This window comes from Seriola lalandi, unplaced genomic scaffold, assembly GCF_002814215.2.
Source record: "Seriola lalandi dorsalis isolate HSWRI2012SDOR001 ecotype SW California unplaced genomic scaffold, Sedor1 jcf7180002054596, whole genome shotgun sequence".
Classification (NCBI taxonomy): Eukaryota; Metazoa; Chordata; class Actinopteri; order Carangiformes; family Carangidae; genus Seriola; species Seriola lalandi.
The window spans coordinates 552171-565084 of NW_019525149.1; the positions used below are offsets into that span (position 1 = coordinate 552171).

At 41.2% G+C, this 12914-nt stretch overlaps 1 protein-coding gene across 2 annotated transcripts in view; it reads right to left on the reverse strand.

The window, feature by feature from the left end:
• grk4 (G protein-coupled receptor kinase 4) overlaps window positions 1–11828 on the reverse strand; it is a 39922-nt gene extending 28094 nt beyond the window's left edge. For both annotated transcript variants that reach the window (XM_023419289.2, XM_023419290.2), the window contains exon 1: window positions 11510–11828. In XM_023419289.2, coding sequence (XP_023275057.1) covers window positions 11510–11561 — 52 coding nt within the window. In that variant the 5' untranslated portion in view covers window positions 11562–11828. The remainder of the gene's footprint in view (window positions 1–11509) is intronic.
• Window positions 11829–12914: the final 1086 nt, after the last annotated feature.

Sequence of the window (12914 nt, forward strand, 5' to 3'; positions counted from 1 at the left end):
AATGATTCATCTGAAAAATTGATCGTTTAATCAATGTTTAAAAAATAATCTTTTGTGGTGTCCCAATAGGTGAATTGTAAGGGGCATTGCACATACTCACACTGTCCCCAGTTAAATGCTGGTAGGGGAGATTGTTCAATGTTATACCCTCTCTCTGCCCTCATTTCATACCTGCCTCTTTATTAGTGTCTACTATCCCCAAAAAAATTCCAGAAAATCACAAATAAAATACATCTATATATTCTCCAGTTAGTATATAATTTGGTAGTTAATTTTGTTAAAACTCCTATAGTTGAATTAAGGTCATAGATGCAATATTATAACTGAACCTTTTATTTAAACGCATAGTGTCATTGAGATTGGGAACTCATTTTCAAGAGAGACCAGTGTACAAAAATAAACATATACAGTTTATACATAGACAGACACATAAACTAACAGGCATCAAAACAGACACAGACTGATAATTAACAGACATATTATACATCTTCACATTTAAGAAAAACATGTGCAGGCGTGATTGTATAAAATAAAATGTAAGGCGGTGTATCATATGAAAACCAGTGCCCATCAGATGGTGCCAACTTTTGCCCAAAAGCAAAATGCCACAAAAAACAACAAAAAAAAAAATTGCAGTAAAAGCATTTTTACAGCTTGGCCCACAGATGACCCAACATCACCCTCAGCTCGTTTAAAGCAGCTTCATGTAACCAAGGTCCTCTTCTTCACTGCTGATAAAATCCAACGCCTGTTCTTTCTTGAAGGAGACACAAAGTGCCAAGTGTCATCGATGCCAAACATATGACAGAGGATTCAACTCTTACTACCATCTGAGAGAATCTATAAATGTCACTGGACAATCGCTTTTCATCACTTTCTATATAATTTGCTACAGTATTCACAGCAGACGTGGATCACGGACATTTTGTCTGATAAGACAATTGAGTTTCGGCACCGAAAACTGAGACAAAAACTAGGCTTTTTTCATCTTTCTCAAACTTAAAACGCGTTTTCAACTAAATCTTTTTCATTACTTAACACACCAAGACAAATTCTCACAAAAGTTACATGTTGTCTGAAAAACAACTTTACCTATTATTAAATATCAGACACAGCCTGATCAAAGAAAAGGTCAATAAGAATAATAATACATTTATATTCTTTTGCTTCTTATATAATATATTTCATGGTAAGTAAATATATTTTACCTAACATTGGCGATAATGCATCATCAATATTTATTCTGATAAAGCTTTGAACGTGAATAATGAAAGAAAAGTACAAATCTAATGGAGGTTATATGGATATATGGGGGTTCAATAACAAGCCCTAAAAAAAAATTGTCACTGTTCGTACTATTTATTTTATATTATTTGTTAATTTCCCATTGCAACATTTCTTCTTGGGTTTTTATCATTTGAAATAAATTTAGACAGCAGGACACTAGTGAGAGAGTGATACACACATCTGGTTTCAGAGTCAGCAGATTCACACACGTTTTCCCATCACTTCATTTCTATGTTTTAAAAGACTGAGTCAATAAACTTGCCCACGCCCAAGTGAACCATATAGACTGTGACAGTTTGAGGACGACAGAGGGGGAAATCCTCTGCCCCCAAAGTTCGCAAGACACCAGCTGGCCCGGCAGTGACATGTGACAGCTTCAACACAAACACATACAGTGGGTCACCATGGTCAAACACCTGCAAAACAAGAACCTACAAACGCACACAGGCATACTGTTCGTACAGTGCGTGTGCTCTCACCTCTACAGAAACATCATCATTCCTTTCGTACGTCGCTTTTTTAAAAACTTTTCAATCCTGTGCAGCACTTAAAGTGAACAGTAACAACCACAAACAGACTCAACAAGCAGTCATAAATTATTTGGACATGCAACAGAAGCACACACACAAAAAAAGGACACTTTTTTTTTTTTAACTGTGTCACACATCACAGGAGCAATATGAGCAGATACATGTTGATGTTGTTTGAAAGCAGCTCATACGATCCCACTGGTCTAATGCCCTCAGTGATGACTGGCATGTTGACAAACCTGTTGTGGGTCTGCAGGGCATGTACATACACACACACAGAGAAATAAGAACATGCACAAAATTTTTCTCTCTTCACGGCAGGAAAGGGAAAAAAATAAAAGGAAAGGAAGAGCAGCAGCAAAGATAAACGTTGGAGTTAAATGTTGAACCGGCTATCGTACACACCATGTGATGATAGCCAGTTGCACCTGGCTGGTTATTTTGCAGTAGAAATCCTTTCACGCACTTGAGGCAAAAACAGAATGACTGATGAACAGAGTCAAACCACCTCAACAAAAAGGAACAAACTGTCAAAGAATTAACATCTTCTTTGTCAGGAGCTAATATTATGAGAAGGAAATCTGTGTAGCACCAGTAAAGGTTAGCAGTGGCAATGCTTGTATACTGTACTAAAGGCATGAGGAAAAAATGTCACCGAGGTCAGATGGAAAAAAGAGAGAAGGAAAGACAAAGACAAAGATACGGACAAGAAAAGAAAGACAAAGATTTAAGCAGCAAGCTACGGAAGAGCCGTCTGTGTGTATGTGAGCGTGTGCACATGCTTGTCAGAGCCGGCTGAGCCACCCCACCCTGTTTAATGTCACTCTGACGTCAAAGCCATGTGTGCCGGCCCTTAATGCAGACAGGATGGAGCGAGTATTTATTTAACTTTGGTTCTCCCCTCCGAGCGGACGGGGCCCTCCATAAACACCGACTTCAGAGCAGCTTCGCTCATTCATGGCCGAGCTACAGCCAGCGCTGAGATCATCACACAGGATCTCTGGACAGGGGTCTGCGCGTGTGCAGCAGTGACGAGATTCAAACGTTGGAACATGTTGAGAAACACTGGGTGTCAAAACATGAAGACGTGCTTTTCCAACTACATGGATGCACATTCCTTTCCTTAAAAGATTTATAGACAGCAGGTTCATCCTGGTCACACAGCAGTCAGATGTGTAACATGGCACCAACATCATCTCTGGTTTGAGTCGCACTGGACACTGTTGCCTCACATCGTCCCCTTCTCCATTTCCCCATGTTTCCTGTCGCTTTCTACTGTCAACTATCCAACAAAAGCAAAATGCCACAGAAAAGGCCGTAAAAAAAACTGCTAGACAGCCTTGGGCACAGATAGATGGATGACCCGACATCACACTCAGCTCCTTTAAAACGACTTATGTAACCAAAGTCTTCCCTGTTGATAAAATCCATCAATCAGTCTGTCATTTCATACACCACACCAAGTGGCATCAATGAAAATCTGATGGAGGATTCATAACAAAGCTTCTGAATGACACAAGACAATCACTTTCCATCGCTTATCTGATTCATTGCACTATTTACACCTTTATGTCTGAGGTGTATTTTGGTGTTTCCTCCATTTCTCATATTTAAGAAATGGGAGAATGGGAAACAGAAAAACAGAGAGAGAGGGAGTAGACAGTATTTGCATGCAGCTTTTGTTAGTATGTCTCTGTCTGGAGTGAGCTATGACCACATTAATTAACGTACATTCATGAGTCTCTTCTGTCACTGTCTCTGCTCTGTTTCCTCCCCCTGTGATCGGCTCCACTTTTCACATGCTCTTAATGCCCAAGCAGGACAAGCACAGTCTAAATATGCTTCTCTCCCTTTCCTCCCTCTTTCATCTCAAGTGGGAGAAGGAGCCAGACTGGAGGTCACACACAGTAGACTGTGGCAGTATCATCTCAGAGTGAGCCCCCACCCCGCAAAATCAGAGTTCATGCAGCTTCCACCAAGTCAGACTTCAGATTTATATATTTTTAATGCCAGTTCAAAAAGAGTTCAGAGCTTATTTCACATTCAGAAAAGGTACAGTAAAAGGTGGTCCTTTGCTGTGTGATATATAAAATTATAACTCAAAAGTTCATACAACTCAAAAGCATTTAAACTGATTTCTATCTGTTGAATTTAAGTCCAGAAACAAGCAGAACTAGACCCATGTGTCAGCCAATATTAGCTCATCACGGATGTATTGTATAATATGGTGTATGTATTGGCTGATAAGTCACAAGAGATACTATTTTGACTACAAAAAAGTCCTGTTGCATACATATCTTGTTTAGAGGAAAAAAAAACGTATTTATTACTCATTAGATATGTGTTGTTATCTGATATTCTAAACTGACACACATAAATATTAATCAAAAAATCCTGTGTCAGAACTGGCTCTACGTCAGATTGTTGTCTAGTAATACATAATATTACATTCAGTAATACAATGTTTTTAGTGCAGTTTAGGTATTGTTTACATATTTTATACCAAATATGTAAAATAGAAAAAGATATATCTATATCTAGATATATATCTATATCTATCTAGATATGCAACATTTCCTCGTCCAGTTATTCACAAAGGCAACATAATTTGGTGGAGTGTATTTTACAAGAAAAAAAAAGGTTATATTTTGGTTATTACCTAATAAAATGTCAAATATTGTTTTCTTTAAAATATCTTTAAATCCCTATAGAGCAGCAATGACTATTGATTAAATGATTGGTCGTCTGACAGACAAATGGTAACAATTTTGTTCATCAAATAATTGTTTCAACATTTTTTCTTTTTAAAAAATAAAGTCAGTGGCTCCAACAAGACATCTGGAAAAGCCATCATGAGCTCAGTGAACTTGTGATGGACTTGCTGCCATTTTACAAACCACACAACTAACTAATTAATTGAGAAAATAATTGGTACTTGTTTTCAATAACGGATATAATAATTAGTTAAAGCTTTAAATTACTATTTAGTTATTAATCAGTAAAATCCACTCTATATATAATGAAAAAGTATTGTTATATAGCAAATGTGAGAATACAGTGGTGAAGTGGTTATTTGACCAAAAAAAGCCCTTCTGTGATACCTACAAAAATAGCTGTGATAAAATAAAAAACACTTGGAAAGAGAAACAGCATCACTGGCAACTTCTTTTTGCTGTGATTCCCAGCTTTTTCAGATGTGAGCGAGAACGCGAAGCAGTGCGGCACTGCTGTCTTCACAACCCGTCTTTATTTTGCATCGCCATATGGGAGAAGCTGCTGAACACATGTCACATGCTGACACTCAGAATCACAGCCACAAGGCCCGAAAATCCAGCTCGTCTGTGACAGTGACAGACAGACCACGGCAGCAAGCAGTCAGTATTTACATCTTCATATAATATGCTTCGGGAAGTTCGGCTACACACTTAAACAGAGTCAGTAGATGGTTTGATTCCTAGAGGCCTTACTTAAAAAGCACAGAGGAAGTCAAAGATCAGGGTCAGTGCAAACTTTTGCCTCTGGCCATGGAACGAAGAGAAAAGTCAAAAAGGTAAAAAGCCAAACATGCAGTTAAGTAACTCCACTACATTTTGGCACCAACAGCAATTTTTCTAACTTTCAAAACACTGATAACGCTGTTTACCAAGATATTTTTGGCCGAGGTAATCGTACCCTGAATATTTGGTACCAGCCCATGCCTCGCCTGATTTGACCCCCACCCTGCAGCAGAGACATAGGTGGAGAATCGGATTGGAGGGCTGTGGTGCTCTCCCAAAAACATGACTTAAATGGTAGGAAATGAGAGAGGGTCACGCATAGTTTAGGTCCATTGTAATATGAGCATGCACACGCACATGGAGCACAATGGAGCCTGGCCATGATAAATGAATGGCCGGTTGCTTTCCCAGTCGCTCTCCCATACAGTGTGTGATTGGCTGGAGTAGCCCCTGATAAGGAAAACATTAGCTGCGAGTATCTGTGTTGCCTATTCAAAGCAAATGCCCAGTGTTTGCATAAGGTAATCCGTCTGTATACTCGCACTGAAAGACACACATCAGCTGAGAGAGAGGAAAAGGGAAACATGTGAATATCAGGCAGTACTGCTCTCCTCTGATCCTCACCTCTCTCACATGCCCCCTTCCCTTTTTTTTCATCCTCTGACTCCAGCTCCTTGCTCCCCTCCCCCATATAAACAGTTTTCTTCTCTTGTTATGCCTTCGTTAATTCTTTATGGCCGTGACTCCCCTCTCTCTCTCTCTCTCTCTCTCCCTCTCTCTCTATCCATATGGCCCTGAAAGAAAAGGCGTGGATCACGTGCAAAAATGTGAAACAACATTACAACATCAGAGTAAATTCCTGGACACAACAACAAATGGGCATGGCGAAAGGAGGAAGAGGGTGGGGGGATGTTGGTCACACGAGGTAGGACATGCAGTTTTTCACATGAGCAGAGAAGACGTGCATACACACTGCACGCAGCATGCTGCTCATTCCAGCTACATGCTGTGGTGTTTTGCAAGACCTTTCCTTCCCGTGCCCCATCTCCGTGTGTTTGAGATATTCCATTAAATCTCGCCGAGACGCGCTTGAAAAGATGTGTATAAGAGACAGGCTGAAAGGTTAATCATCTATACGTTATCTAGGGCAGTCTCTCAGATGAAGGGCCCACTGGTTAATTTCACGGCCACGCTGAAAGAACAGGAACACACACAAAAAAGCAGCCCCTCCAGCACTGAGCCCTTGAGTGTGGAACACATAGCACATAATACGCCTGAAAGATTATCATTGATAAGACAACTGGAAATTTAACCAAGGGCAGACGCCAAAAAGAATGTTTTGAAAAAGGTAAACTGATAAAAAAAAAAGGGAGACCTTTGACATTTAATGCACTTGCTGCTCGACTCTAACTCTACCCGGCCTCTAAAAAGTCTTTTCAGGGAAACAAAATCTTTATTTGAACCATAAGTACACTCAATCGTACGCACTGTTAAAATCAGGCTGACAGCTGGCTTCTCATAGGAAGAACGCCCATTTAACATTTAATAAGGCAGCTGGAACAACGTCCCTATGATGTTCACAAAGTGCCTCAAAAAGTGCCTCTTTATGGTTAGTCAGCTTGCCAAGAAATTGTGCTAATGAACATCCCAGTAGCCACCCAGCTAAACGTCGCTGCTAGTGGCGTACAGCAGAGGCGCGTACGCAACACACTGAGTCTCATTCTCCGCACAGCCCATTTGTGGGTGTCATAACTGTAACATGAGTCCCACATCAAGGCACTGTCACAAAGCAACGTGTTTTACGAGGCTCAGCTGGAGGAAACACCCCAGGGTGATGACAACAAGTGTTAGCCCAGCTATGGCCGCAAAACTAATAAAGCTACGCTGGCTAACGTCACAGGAAAACCCTCACAAGTGGTCTGAGAGGACCTGCTAGCCTACAATTTGAAGCCTGGTGGAGAGGGGGGCTGAGAGTACAGAGAGATTAGTGACACCAACATCAGAGGTGCATCCACTTACATTTGTAATGTTACACTGCAAAAAAGAATAAACAAAGCTTCCAACTTGTAAGATAGAAATGAGTCATAGATTAAACAGGATTAAAGTTTCTTCTGTTTGTCAGAGGAATTTGAGCACTGGACTGTCCACATTCCTTCCTTTTTATGAAGACAGTAGGAATGATGACAGAAACACAGCAGAAAAATATCTAGTGAAATCTGACTCCAGGAGAGAGAGGTACAAGTAGTGAAACACCCTTCACATCCAGTCTCTCTTTACATATGAATATGAAAATAAAGTATGTGTTTGAATTGTAATATCTGGTCTAAATATGTTAATTTCCCTGGTGTTTGTTTTGAATAATAAACACTCAGCTGCACCATTTGATCCACTTTCTCTTGGCCCTTTGGACAATTTCATTGCTTCTTAGCACTGACATATCACTCAGTCAAAACTTGAATCTTAGGAACTGAGACCAAAGTCAGTTAAAGCCATGCAACGAAAATTATCTAGTTTATTACACAGAAAAACTGTCCATGTTTAATCAGTTCAAAATTAAAGGATTTCATCCTATAAAACATTTGTGGTACTCACAACTGAATGAAAAAAGTAAATAAGGGCCTTCTGGTAAATAATGCCCCTTCAGTAAGATAAATAAACTGCAAATTCACCGACACTAACTGACCTGATTATGTCAACGTGTTCAATTTAATTCAATCCCCAGGTGATGGAGAGCTGTCTCCAAAAAACTACAACACCCATATCCTCCTCTCCTGCCTTCATGGTACAGTACATCACCCAAAACAAAGTACAACACAGTGAGTGCTCATGCTTTAATAGTTTAAATTATTCTCCTGCAGATTGTTTAATGCAGACATGCTTCACAGAAACTCCAGCGTCAAGGTAAAAAACGTTAAGTTAAATTAAATTCTCTTTTCAACTTAAAAAAAAAAAAAAGTATCAATTAACGTGTACGTCATCTGTCAAGCCCGATCAGAAGGACAAATTGGAACAGTTTCACATAATAATTTCTGTAATGTCAAATTTACAACTTCAGCATTGTTTTTAATTGTTTGCAGCATCAGCGGGGAGATTAGGATTAGCATCGTTGACTTTTTGAGGTCTGTGAAAGGTATGTCTCATATAAATTTTCCAGTGGCACAACTTGTTTTTAACTGAGATACAACTGTATGTTAAGTTACAAGACACATATGAACAAAACTTTTTTTTGTGGAATTGATTTTTTTTTTTTTTTTTTAAAACGACCCCCACATTTGGTTATTAAAGAGCTCTGACAAATAAATGTAATGGAGGCAGGATATTTTAGAGCTGAAGAGTGAACATAATTCTTCCTCACAGACTTCACACCACCATCTGCTCCACTGTGATAGGGTGCTCTGCCAACTCAGGTGCTGCAAAGTATTGTAAACAGTGGAGTCTGCGGGACAAACTATGATAACACTGTTTCTAAATTATCTCAAGTGCTTTTAACTGCATTATGCACTGCAGCGTTTCTGTGACTATCAGCCAATATATGCCATATATATCATGTACAGGTAAATAGTGAATATGGGTACTTAACAGCGTGAAAAGGATTTACACTCACAGTACAGTTACTGATGAGATACTCCTGATGTTATACTGAATGAGACAATGTGGAAGCAAACTGCTATGTTGAAAATAACTCTGGTATGCTTGGCTGAGCTTTTACATCCACACAAACTGTGGGTTGCATCTCTGCCAAAAGATATCCTTTTGCTATTCTCACAGTCACCATTTCAAAAGATTTCTAATATATTCTCAAGGGAGCTTTAGCAATAACTTCCTTCAACTGTGGAAGACTTTCACCTCATGCAACCGTCTCCTCATGCAGGCTGAGCAGCTAGAGAGCAAAGGGAAAATCTAAAGACTGTAAATGCGGTGGTTTTCCTTTCTACATTTTGTACCAAATGTATGCGTGAAATTTATAGATGCACTGGTGGGGAGTGTTGGGAGAAGTGTCATCTCTAACCACTTCCCTTGACGTGTCATTTCAACTGCAGCAGACTGGGCACACCCTGTCATAACACTTCTGACTCTGGCCACCCAGTTTCACATCAACAGGTATGTAAAAGTGACTCATGAGTCAAAGTTTTGAGCATCTTGTGACCAGACCCAAAAGTTTTCTAGGTACTAATAGAAGCGCAGTATGGTGTTGTTGGTAAAGTGTTAATCGGGAGATGGAGAAAACTGCACATCCACAATGAAAACCTATGATTGTGTGTGCACAAAGCATTCTTCGTAAGCACCAACCCGGGAAATTGTCTGTCATTTCCCCTCTCTGTAGCGAGGTCAGAGAGTTACAGAACAACTGATTTAATGTCTTGCTCAAGGACACATCAGCAGGGCAAACTCTTGCTGACTCAGTGGCTCGGACCCAGCTCCATGTAGCCTTCTGCTGCATGCAGATGCCATGTAGCATGAAGGTGACTGAAGAGAAACTCTGCTGACCTCTGATGCACAGAAACTGCTTTGTCTCTGGTTTTGTGCGATTAAAAGTGGGGTTCACTCCACAGTTTGTGACACTTCCAGCACTAACCGTCACTGTGACATATCTAAACACTTTGACAGCAACAAACATCCACCACTGGAAAAGGTGAATTAAAATCGAATGAGTCTCCTGTGCACCTTAAAGGAATATATTGGGAGCCATTAGCTGTTTTAATCTGTGTGATAATTAAGATAGTGAATGATATAGCAGGGAGAAATATAAAGGAAAAAAAACAACACTGACTGTATGGTCAACATGTATGATGTGATGGAGCATATCAAAACTTGATATGACTGCAATTACTTATTGATTTATCTACTTTTTTATTTAAATTCAGTCTCCAATTGTACATAACCTAAACCTCCGGTGATAAAAACAGACTATGGACACTGACAGGTACTGAGCCTGTAGATCCGATCAGTGTACAATAACCTCACGGGGTAACACTCATGACAATGCCTAGTACCATTTAATGATGCCTCGTAAGGAGCAGCTGCTGCTATGAAATGGATTCACTGCTGCTGTGAATAATCCATTTCACAGCAGTGTTGGCGTTTAGTCTTGAACTGAAACGCAGACTGAATATAATGCAAACCATAAGCAGGGGAGGCCTCTGCATACGCACACTGAACCGCGACCCCCCGAGCCATGTAGCTACGCACTGTGAGCGACTCTGCTGTCGAATAAAACGGATCAACTTGCACAATATCCTCTGGGACCACAGACCCTGCTGCTGGTGTCCAGTCCGATCAGAGCTCAGGGAGAAAAAAAACACAATCGTTGAGCTGTACTAACACCTTTTCCCCCTCCTCTGGCTGCTGATACAGTGTTGCACACCCACCTTGCGCCCACTCACTGGCTACAAAGTAGCCTCTCTGCTCTGCCATCTCCTGGAAAACAGATGGATATTCGCCTCTTTTCCACCTCCAGTGAGCTGCTGTGGGATCACCGGCCCACTGAGCAGCGTGCACACCCGGGGCTGTAGCGCCTGGGCCGCCGGGGTACATGGTGGGCCATCTTCCACTATCCCTCTGAATCTAAAACCTCCACTGTAACATTATCCTTTCATTCAAGCAGCTCGTAGTCAGCATCCAAAAAGCAATGCAGTGGCTTTTATCTGCGTCAAATAATACCACACGTCCACTTTACCTTCCTAATTAGGCTTTAAACACACAGAAACCTACAATGACAGGTAAGAAGAGGCTGTACTCTGTCACAGAGCCCCACTGCGCAGCTATATTTCGCTTTACACTCAGTGCCATGTAATGGGAATACCATTAAATATCCGTTATGTCATCGTAAATTGTAAATATGCACAAAACCACTGGTGCTTGTGTGAAAAAATTTGCTCGACCGCCTGTAATGAAACGCTGCCATCTAAGCGCGATGCTGCAAACACTCCCTGCGTTGTTCATGTCCAGCCTCCTGGGCCTTCTGTTAACCTGTCCGGTACATATGTGTGTTGTTAGTGTACAAACAGCTGATTTCAACGGAATATGTTTGGTGTTTGCCTGGAGACAAAGCGCTGCGCAGGGATGGGAGACAGAGAAAGCATAAATCCCAAGGAGGACTGCCGACTGCCCAGGCTCGTCCATGACCATGTCGCTGAGGTGGGTGAGAAAAATAACATTTAATTTATTCTTTTTTCGCCACAGAGCACAGCTTACCTTCCCTTGCCTTCAGGAGAACCGTGTTGGCCACGATATTTTCAATCTCCATTGTCAGAATGTGAATCCCGAGCAGTCGCGATACATTTCACTCAGCGGAAAAAGACGGTTTTTCTGATCAAACGTGCCGACGACGGTGAGGCTGCTGCACGCGCACAGGGCGAACGCGGCACTGGCGCATAGTAGGTCTTTAATAGTGGTCGTCGTTCCTCTCCATTGCAAGATGTTTTATCAAACCCTACCTACGGAGCTGTATGATTATGATGGGGCTCGTTAGCATTCACAGCCTGCCTCCCTTCCCTCTCTGCCTGCCTTCCTTCCTGCTTCGGCTCCCTCCTCCTCCTCCTCTTCCTCCTCCTTCTCCTCTTCGCCCCTCCTCTGCACAACGAACCAGCGAGAGTAGGAGGGATCAATTTACAACCACAGCAACCACACACACATTCACACACAAGTGCATTTACACATACATCACATTTCCTCGTTATTTCCATGATTGTGTCATTTGTTGTGCCGCAGTTTTGGATTAAAATGTGTTTATTTGTCGTTTCCTACAAGTTCCCCTCAACATTCTGCTCAGACACGCTAATGTTATAGTGGGAGTCTACTGGAAACATCGAGAAAAGACAAATATTTCCCTCAGTTAATCTACTTCAAACGGCTTTTTATTCAAACATGAATGAACACAGTTATAAGTAAACACTTCCTCTCCATGATTTCCTGCCGTACAGCTGTTTCATGTGCTGCCTGCTAACGTATTGTCAGGAAACATGAATGCCACTGGCCACAGAGGGCTGATACAGACCTCTTATTGTGTGAACAATGGCGTGAGGGTTTTTAAGTTGCTGCATTATGCTGGATGGTGCAGCCTGGAGAAAAGAGATAACACACTGGTTTTCTCCTCCTCATGGCCACACTCTGACCCAGCATCCCTCTGGGCTTTCTAATCTGGCCCTTCAATCTGCTGAAACCACAATGCTTTGAGTGGAGCAGTGTGTCTGCAAAAAGAGAGGCAGCACACCTGTTAAGATGCTGTGAAAGTTGTAACTTTATGTTAAATGTGATAACTGAGGCTGAGCAATAAAAAGTCCTTTTGCTTTGCATTTTGCTGCCAGGATCATAAAAGCATTAAAGAGAGCCCGAAGGTATCTGTGGACCAGGGAACTGAGGAACTCAAAGGTCACTAGATGTCATCTTAACATTGTTAAATTACTGGATCAATCAAAATGTGTAATTACTCTTCTCATGTTTTAATGTTGGACTGCTGAGAGGTTTTTTTTGTTAACAGGTATGTGTGTGTGTGTGTTCAGAGGTGAAATCAATAGCAGGTTGTAGTCTTTGTCCTCACATCAATGTTTAGACATCGTCATCATTCATATTTCCCAGAGAAACAGCTGATACAGATACA